The sequence below is a fragment of the Podarcis gaigeae genome (assembly GCF_964106915.1).
Source record: "Podarcis gaigeae genome assembly, chromosome: 1".
In the NCBI taxonomy this organism is placed as follows: Eukaryota; Metazoa; Chordata; class Lepidosauria; order Squamata; family Lacertidae; genus Podarcis; species Podarcis gaigeae.
In genome coordinates this window covers 33727090-33740286 of record NC_139678.1, presented here as the reverse complement: position 1 = coordinate 33740286, position 13197 = coordinate 33727090, and the positions used below count along the sequence as shown (strand labels likewise).

At 42.3% G+C, this 13197-nt stretch overlaps 1 protein-coding gene across 8 annotated transcripts in view; it reads right to left on the bottom strand.

Annotated features, from left to right (window-relative positions):
- Positions 1–7133, bottom strand: part of RALGAPA1 (Ral GTPase activating protein catalytic subunit alpha 1) — a 125379-nt gene extending 118246 nt beyond the window's left edge. For 3 of the 8 annotated variants that reach the window (XM_083740083.1, XM_083740082.1, XM_083740087.1), the window contains exon 1: positions 6588–7067. In XM_083740083.1, coding sequence (XP_083596209.1) covers positions 6588–6693 — 106 coding nt within the window. In that variant the 5' untranslated portion in view covers positions 6694–7067. Of the gene's footprint in view, positions 1–6587 lie in introns of all 8 variants that reach the window. The other 5 variants (XM_083740088.1, XM_083740086.1, XM_083740085.1 and 2 more) reach the window with 3 other exon arrangements.
- Positions 7134–13197: the final 6064 nt, after the last annotated feature.

Here is a 13197-nt window from a genome sequence, read left to right as displayed (position 1 = left end):
TACAAGCAGACCTTTTGTATTTGCCCTTCCCAGACGATCCTGCAGGCCAGAAATTAGACCAGATGGAGGAAATTGAAGGATGATCTAGGTACAACAATAAATAAGTAGTCCTTTCCTTTTTCATACCCTTGAGACCCCCTTCAAAAGAAGCAATAAAAGATTGCTAAAAACCAGGATGGTAAATACTTTCCTGCTCTTTCACGTGTCTGGGCAAACTCTATGCCCTAGCCTAGACAGTTTCAACCTTGTTGATATACAGGCAAGTATGAGAATACAGAGTAACTTTGCTGCATGGCTTACTCAAAAGGGTCAGCAAGTGCAGCCCCACTGCCTGCTGCACACAACTGTGAATCATGTGAGGCAGAATGACCAAAGAGGGCTTTTTAGGTTCTCAGATGGTTATGTTCCAGTATACCAGCCTGTGTTGACAAAGGGGTGGTATTGCTTTCATGCTCATGTGTAAAATCAGCAGCTATTATACAACCATGGTAAAATATTTTCAAATATTCTATAAAGCCACTTGGGAGGCAGCAGTTTATCTTCCTGTCTCCCATATCACCTTCTTTTAAAGAAAATATTTTGTCATGCCATTTGTTAGCAAGGGCAGGGGTGAGAGCTGCTTGCCTCATAACCCTAAAGCAGTCAGCGGCAAGGCAAACAGCAGGAAGCATTGTGTCCAACACTCTCCAACATTCATATACAGGTTTTATTTCTCTCCTGTGGATTCCATGTGATTTGCCCAAATGGAAGGTGAAAGAAACAACATACTGTATTCCCATACAGACTACAAACGTTCCATTACAATTAGTTTAAGCAGGAGAAGGTGACTAGAGCTACAAGGTTTAATTGATTAATCATATATTTATTGCTTCAGAAATATTATCTTTACCCATATACAAATTGAATTGATTACTCAACTAAAAATTGTTTTAAATGGGTTGAAGCTCTAGAAGCAACTAAATTTATTGTGGCAGAAATGGTTCCAAGAAAAACCACAAAGAGGACAAATTCTCAAAGTGCCAATATGTTCTACACTGCACAATATATTTCTGAATTAAGAACTCCTTTCATTGGGGTAACTTACACTTCTTATTACCTATCAAGAAAAATAAACTTCTGCAGCTTTCTCCTCTGCTGAATTCTTCTATGGTTCCAACTCAGGAATGTTCCAAGTAAACAGGAATAGTCAGCAAAATTTGGCTAATTAAATAATACAGTATATGGCTTTTTAAATTGTGGGGTGAGTGTGTATTGTTTCTGTTTGTTATTATGTTATGTTATGTATTTTTGTGTTTTTATATTGTAAACTGCCCTGTGTCCCGCAGATGAGGAGAAGTACAGAAATTTAACAAATAAATTAAAAATAAAATACAGTTAAGACCAGTGATGTGGGGTGGCATATCCAAAATGGAAAATACTAGAATATAATGCAACTAAATTTCTAAAATCAAAGCTGGAAAACGTGGCAAAACTGCTTCCTTCCCTGTTTCACTTACAAAAGCTAAGCAACCACATTTGATGCAACCCTTTGAATATAACATTTAAAAACACACTTAATAGCAAAACTCTAATATGCTTATGCAGAAGAAAGGCAATTTAGTTTCAACTCGACTTATTCCCATGCAAGTTTACATAGGATTGCAGCCTAAATAAATTTTACTGCTCTGCCTCCCATCCCCCAACAAATCACATATAGGAGTTCCAATACCTTTAGCCATTGGGGGGGAAATGTGAGATATTTAGATATTTTTCAGCATGCAAAATTAACATGACATAGTATTTTTGTAGGATGCCAGACTTTGACTCCGTAGCCAAACTAATGCCAGTTCAACATTTTTCAGAAGACTCACAGTATTCTATAGGACTGGTCATACATTATAACACTGCAATGAGCAACTTTTCAAAACACTGACAGAAAGGGTCAGGAGTCCCTATTGCCACTTTTCAGAGAAGTCTCTGTTTAAATCAACTTATCACCTCCAAAGTAAACCTCTGATACAGTGGATCCAATTTCAAAGGCTAGGAATGTACAGACTTCCTGAAAGCCACAAATAAAATCAGAATTAAAAGTAACAGGTGTGGTACTACCTGAATACACAATATATATTTCATAGACAATATGTATTTCAAAATAGTAAATGGCAAATGCTTTGCAATGCAAATGTGACAAAAAGTACTTGATGTTTCATTCATCAAACAATGAATTTCAGTACAATAAATAAATTTAAAATAATTTTGCTTTAAGCACACAGTTCTTTCATCAGGAATACAGTGGTACCTCGGGTTAAGTACCATATTTTTCACCCCATAGGACGCACTTTTTCCCCTCCAAAAATGAAGGGGAAATGTGTGTGCGTTCTATGGGGCGAATGCAGGCTTTCGCTGAAGCCTGGAGAGCGAGAGGGGTCAGTGCGCACCAACCCCTCTCGCTCTCCAAGCTTCGCACAGCTCTCCGCAAGGCACGGGAGCCCTGCGCTGGGCTTCCGCGGCTTGCGGAGAGTTGCCTGCATGCCGACGGCTGGGCACGCTGAACTCAGTGCGCCCAGACTTCGTACAGCTCTCCGCAAGGCGCGGGAGTCCGGCGCCGGGCTCCCACGGCTTGCGGAGAGTTGCCTGTTCTGGGGGCTGGGGTCGGGGGAAGCTCGGGCTTCCCCCGCCCCAGCCCCGCGCCTGGGGGAAAAATAATTCCCCCCCTTTATTTCCCCCCAAAAAACTAGGTGCGCCTTATGGGACAGTGCGTCCTATAGGGCGAAAAATATGGTACTTAATTCATTCCGGAGGTCCATACTTAACCTGAAACTGTTCTTAACCTGAAGCACCACTTTAGCTAATGGGGCCTCCTGCTGCTGCCGCACCGCAGGAGCACGATTTCTGTTATTATCCAGAAGCAAAGTTCTTAACCTGAAGCACTATTTCTGAGTTAGTGGAGTCTGTAACCTGAAGCGTATGTAACCCGAAGCATATGTAACCCAAGGTACCACTGTAATACAATGCACAGTTAACATCCATATGAGTTTCAAAATAGTAGACAATGTAACTACCGGAAACATCTTTACAAACTTACTCTTCTGAGAAGTGTAACTTCCAATTGATCTGATCACTATGCATAAAATGAAACATGATCATTGTTGTGGGCAAAGAGAAATGTTCTCATTGGAGGTTTCACAATAAAGTAACACTGTTCCTTCAGAGTCCTGTTAAAATCAAAGCCTGTGTCAAAAGCCTTCTGCTTTTGGTAGCCAGTGTTAAGCCTCTAACTGAGAATGAGATTAAGAGCTGGCTTTTTAAAATCTTGATTTAAAAAAAATGGAAAATTGATTGTATGTTTCTAACCCTGTAACCCATTCAAAGCCTTAGGGATAGTGTCGCTAAAGAGTTCAAATAACTGAGTGAGACTGGATCTTTTTTTATATAACCCCACACTTTCAAATAAAACACTCCATCCACTATAGCACTCTGGTACCACAAAATATTTAGATAGGCTGTGATCCAGAGAACACCTTTAAGGATGTGCTTCTCTCCTACTCAAGAACTGCATCAGAAACTGCTTTTAATATTTCCTACTTTAAAGGCAACTTATCAAGTGGCATCTAGGCCTATTGTGCTTGCTGGGCTGAAAGGTTTTATCCAAAGAGTAGGACAGAAACTGCTTTAAAATATATCATGCAAACAAGTATTTCTGGGCAAACAGAGGTCATTTCTATGGTATCCTTTGAAATGCAGCTACAATCAGTGGGTTTGATCCAGCAATGCTGCTCTGTGAGCAGAAGGGCTTTTCCTGACTTAGCACAAAAAAGCAAAGTGCTTCTTGTAGTGCTAAGCATTCTACGATCTGTTCCACAATGTCTCAAAAAGGTGCTAGCACAATGACTCGTGCAATCTCTTACACAGAGCCACAAAAAAATAATAATCTCAAGATGCATGCAACACAAGTCATTGTGTATTCTCTTACACAACATCTTTTATATCTCAGAGGATGACCTCCAAATCATCCTAAATATCTTTGCAGCAGCTTATGGAAAACTTGGCCTATCGCTCAATATCCAAAAAACCAAAATGCTGCACCAACAAGCACAAAACGACCCCTCTACAGCACCACAAATCCAACTTAATGGTGTAATGTTGGAAAGCACTGATCACTTTTCCTACCTGGGCAGTTATGTTTCAACAAGAGCAGACAGCATCGCCTGAGCTGTGTGAGTCTCCCTACTGAATCACAGAGTGTTGAGGGCCAGGACATTTGCAGAGAAACCAAAATGCTTGTTTACAAAGCTATTGTACTACCAACTTTACACTTGTGAAACATGGACCCTTATAAACGCCATCTACAACTCTTTGAAATATTCAATCAATGGTGTTTCAAAAAAAAATGTACACATCACTTGGGAAGACAGGTGAACTAATGTCAGCATACTGGAAGAAGTAAAGGTCACTAGTGTCAAAGCAATGATTCTTCGACATCAACTGTTGGACTGGTCATGTTGTTCGGATGCCTGATTATCGTCTTCCAAAGCAACTACTCTATAAGAATGGAAAGCGAAATACCAGTGGACAACAAAAGAGATTTAAAGATGCTCCCAAGGCAAATCCTTAAAAATGTAACATAAACACTAATGACTAGGAAACACTGGCCTGCAAGCGCTCCAACTGGAAAACAGCCTTTACCAAAGTGTCATGGACTTTGAAGAAGCACAAACTCAGGGCGAAAAGGAGAAACAAGTTAAGAAGAAGGCATGTTTGGCAAACCCTGACTGTGATCAACTCCTGCCCAGAAACCTATGTCCCCACTGTGGAAGGACATATGGATCCAGAATTGGCCTCCACAGTCACTTACGGATGGACTCACTGTTAAGACCGTGTTAATGGAAGACAATCTTATAGCTACAAGTGATCACCAAAGAAGATGATGATTCTGGATTGTTTTATATGATGTTCTAATGTGTTGCAAACCACTTTGAGCTTTTTTAAAAAATCTATATAGAGAGATATAGAAATGAAAATAATTAATAATAAATGCATAAATTACAATACTGAATACTAGCAGGGTTCTCTCCATTAGATACCCTAACACACACACACGTGTGTGTGTGTGTGTGCGTGCGCGCGCTTGTGTATCACCAGCTGCTGATTCTGTTAATTGTAAGCTGATATACAGGCTTGCATATGAAAGCATCAGGATATAATCCAACTCTCATTTTCCTGGGAGTAAGGTCCAATGGTTAAAGTGTGACTTAGGTTTGAGTAAACATGCATCGGACTGCAACTCTGATGAAGACTCAAGTAATTTGCAACATTTTTGATTCTGCATTTTATCATACACTTGTCATAAAGTACTCATCTTAAATAAGCTGACACCTGCAAAACCAACAGAATGAAAACTCATCATGAAAACATGTGGAATAATGCACTTCAATCAAGCATGAGTGAGTAACAAGTTTGTAGAAAAAAAAGCAGTCAGATCCAATGCTATCAAATCCTTGGGCTTACACAGTCAAAACAAGTATCTGAGTTCCTGCCTCAGGGATTAGTTAATTAAGATTAGCTAATTTATGCTGTCCCTTCCCACACAACAATACTAGAACTCCATAATATGTTATGTTTATTTTAATGAATGTCACCAACCAAAGACAGCAATCTCAATACATATTTTCATCAAAATGGACCACAAATAGAAACAAGTAATGAATCTCCGTATCAGAGCCCATCCAAATGTTCACTTCCTGCAACTTTTCATAGTCTTAGGCAGGTGCTGGAATGCACTTGTAGAAAAGCAGGAAGCTTCCTGGGGCAGATTTGCCCGAATACACTCTTGAGCTGAAGACAAGATCCCAAACTGCATAGATAGAACAATTTATGTCCCTAACTTTCAGCTTTGTGTTCTCAGAGACTGCACAGCCTGAAGTAAGTACTACTCTGGGCAGTAAGCATAAGAAGACAAGAAACCCTATACCAGATTCCACAAAGTTAAGACATTCTAGACATGCCCAAACACAAACTCAGAGCACAGGGCTGACAACCATCCCAATTGCACCTATGAAAGCAGCATATTTATCCAGCAGTCAACAACCCCCAAAACATTATCGCAACACAGGGTGCAAAGCAGGTTGCCTCATCTTAATATATGCAAGGCAAGTCAGGCATGGGTGTGTGTGTGTGTGTGTGTAAATAGCATGGGCGTGTGTAAAAACAGGCAGCTGGTGGATATTTTCATCACTCTCCAGGTATTCCTCGCCTGACATTTCCCACAGTGCCATCAGTGTCCGGGTTGTCATGCCAACAAAAGAGTTGGGATGGAGCTTCTCCTCACCTCTCGCCAAAAACGCAGCTGCTCCCCAACCTCAAAGCACCCCAAGCACCGTCCAGCCTCTCTTTCCCACCCACCTCTAGCAAAGATAAGGCAGGGAGGGGAGAGGAGGAGGAGGAGGAGAAAGCTCTCGGGACGGCCTCCCCCCTCGCTCGGGCACCAACCCAGCAAGGGCTTCTCCAACCCGGCCTCTTTCCTTGCAACCAAGGTCCCCCCCTCCCCGCCCCCCTCCAGACCCTCAGCAGCTAGCAGGGCCTCGGGGCCCCCGCCTCCCCTTCCTCACCGATAACGACGCGCAAGTGCTTGAGGCGGGTGAGCGGGTCCTTGCGGGTGTCCAGCACCTTCTGCGTGGATTTCCGCACATCGCCGTGAGGCTTCTTGGAGAACATCCCGCCTGCGGGGGCCCCGGGGCGGGCAGCCGCGCTGTTGTCCTCGCCGACGCCCTCCCCGTACAGTCGACGCCGCCGGGACCCCCCGGCGAAACCTGAGGTGCGCTGCGGCCTCCGGATCCGCACCCCCGGTCAGCGCAGCCTACATAGCAGGCGGCGGCGGCGCCCCGAGGCTCCGAAGGGGCGGGTGCGGCCGGCGCACTCGAAGCTCTCGGGCGCGCGGGGTTGGTGAAGGGAGGGTTGGCGGCGGCTGTGGCGAGGTAGGCAGGGCTGGCTTAGGACTTCTCGCTCCGCAGCACCGCGTTACTCCTCCTTCTCCTCCTCCTCTCTCCTCCCTTACTCTCCGAGCACTGCCCCCCCCCAACGTTTCACGACAGCCGTCAGGTGCGAATTCCAGGCTTCCCATGGCAACCGCCTTCGCTCTGACGTCATAGCCGGAGGACTCAAAGGGAAGGCGGTTCTTCCGGCGTCGCCTTCGTTTACGTGCTGGGGGAGCCTTGATTAGTGGGGTCTCGTGAGGGCAGAGGAGGAGAGTGGCGTGGTTTATTGGCGCTCGGACGTCGAGGCTGCGACCACCTGCAGCCGAGAGTCCTGTGGCACCCTGAAAGCTTGACGAACTTCCTATGGCGTGATCTGCAATACATTTGTTGGTCTTTTGGGTGCCGCCAAGCCCCTTTGCAGTTCTTACTACTACTCACGTGGGGGGAGAAGATTCATGGGAGTAAGCCACTTTGGGCTCATTCGAATTTACTCCCGAGTAAGCATGCTTAGTTAGATTTGTACTCTAAAGAAGCAAAGGGTGGTGCCTGTCCGGTGAGGAAATCCGTTTTGCTACTTTAGGTGTTCTGTACATTGCTTTTAGAAATAAAATTTCTGGCAGAAGCTAGAGCTATAAAATCTAGGGATTCAGAAATATAAAAATTCTTAAGCTAAAAAACTGAAAGGAAAAGTTAAGAAGAGGCCGCAAATCTGCATGCAGTTGTATCTGCTGAGTATAGTGGCCCTTCTATAGTTGGCTCTTATGGCTCAATGCTTGAAGTCATGTTCATTGTCAGGACTTGGAAGAACTTCTGCACTATGTTCATGCACTTTTAATTAATTTAAAGGAAGTGTTTTATATGTCCATTCACTTTGAATTGGTATTTTATTCTGAAAGGGGACAAGCCCTCTTTTCCACTTGCACATTTTCCTGTCACTATACATTATAGGATTGTGCAAGATTGTGCAAGAATGTAATTATCTATCCTAGAGGTCAGTCCCCACTATGAAAAAAACCCTTTCCTCCAGCAATATATACCTGGCTGAGTTCACTTGCACAGCTAGCAAAACAGAAGGAAGGAAAAACAAACAATTTCAGTGTTTAATTTAAGCTCAGGTGTGCAAGTATCAATCCCTAGAATCAATCTCAGAGGTAAGGTCATTTGTCTCCCATTTCACACATTCAGTGTAGCATTCTGTCTGCAAGCAAAGTTGCAAAAGAAGTGCCATTCTCATACCACTGAAACATTTCTACACAGGAGCAGCCTGTCCTCTGGGAACTTGTCCCACATAATTTAGCTTCAGTGCTGCTATTCAGCAGTTTACATAGTCTCTTCAGGAGAACAAAGAAGGGCATTAAAGTAAGAAACTTGAAAATAGAAGGGGTATTTCCATCTTTCCTAACTGCTCCAGTTTTGTCTCCTGACTCCCCGTAAAAGTGCACATACTGACCTGTCCCCAGTTGCCACACTCTGAATCTGTCATATGAAAGCCACTCCCATGCACATAATTTATTGTAGATTGGTTTTTTCCACATTGCTTTGAGTACTTGTAGGGTGGGGTGGGGTGGGGGTTTAAACATTTATACCAACCATTAGTACTCAGGGTGGATTGCAAACAATCTAAACACATCAAAACATATGAAAAGAATATAATATGCTTCATACTCTTCTTGTGGCATTGTCTTTCAGGTATTTTAGGGCACAGTAGGTAGAGATGTGAATCGGCAGTGTGGCGTCTGCAATACCAGAAGGTGCCATTGGAGTAGATCTTGAAATGAGTTAAAAAGAATAGTATCAAACAGTTGTGCCTACACCTGGACATCTTAACCTGTCCAGTGGCATCACACTTAACATTAACTCCTCCTCCCTTGACCTAACAGTGTAGACTTAGTAGGCAAAACAAAAAACTACAGCCAGTGAAGTTTGGGTAGTGGTGGTAAAATCCTACTTGGCCAGATGTAGCCAGTTAAACTTGCACTACAATCAGGACAGGTGAATGGGTACTGGAGCAAACTTAAGGGACAAATACAGGGATACTCCCTGCACAAATTCAGGGAGAGAGCAGGGGTTCTCATCAGCTTTCATTGGATGCATGCAGTGTGTGTGTCCATCCATTCACTTTTAGTTGCAAGGGGATAAGGAAACAGAATCATAGAATGAAATTAATTAGCAACTTTATATTTTTCAGGATTATGAATTATTGACTTACTATAAAAATAACACCTTCCCTTTCCTTGTAGTTATGCATTACCAAAAGTTAGAATGTCATATGCATTGCCTTGTTTTCATATAGACTTGGTGCACCAATAACAAAGGGTGTGTTTTGTATTCATATTAGCTTTAGTTTTTATCTTAGGTTATCCTGTGCTGCATTTGAGCTCGAACGAAAACAAATATTATAATAAACTAGTTAGTCTCTAAAGCACCACTTCTTGTGGTTATAGATTAACATACCTGGAATTTAGATTAACAAGCACCAGATATGTACATTTGTTTTCTGGCCCGTACCTTTCCCTCTTTGTACGTGACCTCCTGCCTGTTCTGTTCACCTTCACTGCTTTATACTCAGTTATCCTTTATTCTCAGTTACTATCTGTAGCGCTTTGCTTCATTTTGCCCCTAAATTACCTTTTCATATCAAATACTGCCTGAATGTTCTCTAAACACTCACTCCCCCACAATAGTATTTTTGAATGGGATAGAGAACTAACTTTCATATTGTCCTCATCAATACAAGAGATACTCATGTAGTGTGAATCTAAGTATATTTACTTGTAAGAAAGTCTTACTGTCTTCAGAGGTTTTTCTTTTATTCTTACTTAAATGTGCAGAGGATTACTGCTTCATTTTTCATTGTCTGCAAACCAACATAATTTGTACTCAAGTTTTAAAAATCTGTTTACCTCACAGCTATAGGTCAGCATTGGGCTCCTTGGACAAATTTATTTTTCTATTCTTTCGTTGTTTTTCTGTGGGATGGACTCTTATATGTTTCTGTACTTAATATTCAGGGAAAGCGAGACATTCTGTATTTGATGCTTAATCCTTACATACTTTGAACTCTGTTGGAATTTTGTGATAGGCTTTGTGCAGGTTCCCATACTTAGTGGTAAAAACAGAGAAAAATTAGTGTGCCTTTTGTCCGCTGCATAAAAGGTAAAGGTAAAGGTACCCCTGCCCGTACGGGCCAGTCTTGACAGACTCTGGGGTTGTGCGCCCATCTCACTCAAGAGGCCAGGGGCCAGCGCTGTCCGGAGACACTTCCGGGTCACGTGGCCAGCGTGACAAAGCTGCATCTGGCGAGCCAGAGCCGCACACGGAAACGCCGTTTACCTTCCCGCTGGTAAGCGGTCCCTATTTATCTACTTGCACCCGGAGGTGCTTTCGAACTGCTAGGTTGGCAGGCGCTGGGACCGAGCAGCGGGAGCGCACCCCGCCGCAGGGATTCGAACCGCCGACCTTTCGATCGGCAAGTCCTAGGCGCTGAGGCTTTAACCCATACTGTTGCACAAATATCAAATTCAGTTTCTCTTACAACCTCTTCTTCTTCCCTTTCCTGGTTAAACATCTCCAGCATTGTTGTAAAATATTATACATTATCATCATTAAAACTTTCTGTTGTATTTGTGGTTTTGTGCATATATCTACACAAATGCCAACTCTGGCAGTTTGGATCAATACTGTACTTAAATGCTGAAAGTGTTGTGTGGGTTCTGGCCTGAGCACTGCACTTTTTGTACATTAGCAAAAATATAAATTGTTTAATTTTTTAACCTTTAATTTTCCTCTGTGTTCACTTGTACTCTTTTATGGGTGTCAGAATTTTTTTTCCACACAATGGGATTATACCTTACAGGCATTAAGAAGTTAAAAGAACCATAGAATTATAGAGTTGGAAGGGACCCCAAGGCCCCTGCAATGCAGGATTCTCAACTAGCTCATACATGACAGGTGGCCATCCAACCTCTGCTTAAAAACCTCCAATGGAGGAGAGTCCACAGCCTCCCAACGGAGTCTGTTCCACTGTCAAACAGCTTACTGTCAGATAGTTCTTTGTGATGTTTCGTTGGAATCTCCTTTCTATTGCTTCAGGTTCTAGCCTGGAGAAAACAAGCTTGCTCCATCCTCCATGTAGAAACCCTTGAGATATTTGAAAGTAGCTTTCATATATCCTCTCAGTCTCCCCTTTACCAGTCTAAACATACCCAGTTCCCTCCACCAGTCCTCACAAGGCTTGCTTTCCAGACCCTTTCTCATCTGTGCACACATTCCAGATTGTTTGCAGCATGTACTTTTAGATTAGCTTGCAATCAAATGACATGTTGAAATAGAAACAAGTAAAAAATGTTCAAGAAAGCATATCACACAATAACTATTTCATCGTACATAAAGGCAGCTTTAAAGATTGAGACAAAAGACTATAATTAATATCTTACAGTTAAGTATGAAATTGTTTATTAACAAAAATATGTTTGTCACTAAAATTGGCTTTCTGGAGCATTTGAAGAGTCTCATTATTTGAAGAGTTTTCATTATTCTGATTAATTTGGAATCATTTACAACTTTGGCAATCTTGTCACTCACCTTTGATTCACTATCATATATAAATTAAATGGTACAGTTCAAGTGCAGACCCTACTGCCTGTTTTTGTGAAAAATATATTGTCTTGACCTTGCTTCCTTTTGTTTAGCCAGTTTTCAATCCACAGGAGGACTCGCCTTTTGCCTCTACTGTTTCAAGATGCCATTACAAACTTAATGATTCTAACTTTCATTTTACTTGCCACTATTTTGGGGATAGCTATAAAATAAGCTGGCCTGTCATGTGCTTGCTATTGCTCTCTGAGCTTCTATGAACACATTAGCAGGGTGGGGACATGGTGAGGTTCCTTACTGTTCTACGATATCTAAGCCCAGAAATTCCTGGATGAGAAGGCACTACACAGTTGCTGCAGAACAAAATTAGGAGGAAGATAAATCCTTAAATTGTTGACTAGTGAAGGTTGGCTGAATCATGAATTGCTTTTCAGACATCGGCTCCTTCCCAAACACTGCTTTCACTCATTGCTATCACTCAATTGGCACAAAACTTTTTGTGGCAGGAGGTCCTCTTCCATTTGGACTCCATGGAAACTATGCTGGTCTCTGAAGCTAAGAACTGTTTCCAAACAAGGCTCTCTAGTGCGACCAAAAGGGTTTCTTCAAACAACAGACAACAAAATGGCAAATGAGATTAGGGTAACATTCATACCATACATTTAAATAACGTTTTAAGAACATTGCTTCCCCCAGAGCATCTTGGGAATTGATAAGGGTTCTGAGAATTCTAGCTGTGATGAGTAAAGTTTAGTTCACAAGATACTTTGGGGGAAGCTATGTCTGTTAAACATTTCTTCTAGAAAAATGGTGCTTGTACTCACCATGAATTTGTTACAGGAAGTGCCACACTTTAAACCAGTGCTTTTCTCCTTTAAAAAAAGTGCTGGCACTGCATACCCTTGAGTACCCCCAGAAAAAAAAACACTGCTGTGAAAAGTGCTATAAAGGCGCTTTAAATGTATGATGTGAATGTGACCTCAGTGAAAGTAAATTTTTGGCATGATAGCCTAACTTCACATATAGCAATTGAACAGGTGAAAATAGACTTGCAAATGTAGCGGACTGATCAGCTGAAGCATCAAAGATTATGCAACAACAATGAAGGCAAAGTCCATGTTTATTTCACAGTTCGTCTTCAGAGTGGATTGAAAATCAAGCACCCCATCTTGCAATGCTTTTATAAAAAAATTCAGCACAGTAGTTCTCCCCAGCTCATTTTATCCTTGGAAGCAAAGTAGTTTAGACTGAGTAGCGAAGTGGGAATTTGAAGCCATGTAACTCCGATCCCTAAACCAGGCTGGCTCTCGCTCTAAAAGGGACCCATAGTCCGATCCAGCAAAAGAACCTTTCTTACATTCTAAAAGAGAGCCATCCTGCGCAACAGCGGCGAGGAATCTCTTGGATGATGGACTCAAGGGCATCCTGATCAAATTTGCAGATGACACCAAACTGGGAGGGGTGGCTAACACCCCAGAGGACAGGATCACACTTCAAAACGACCTTGACAGATTAGAGAACTGGGCCAAAACAAACAAGATGAATTTTAACAGGGAGAAATCTAAAGTATTGCACTTGGGCAAAAAAAATGAGAGGCACAAATACAAGATGGGTGACACCTGGCTTGAGAGCAGTACATGTGAAAAGG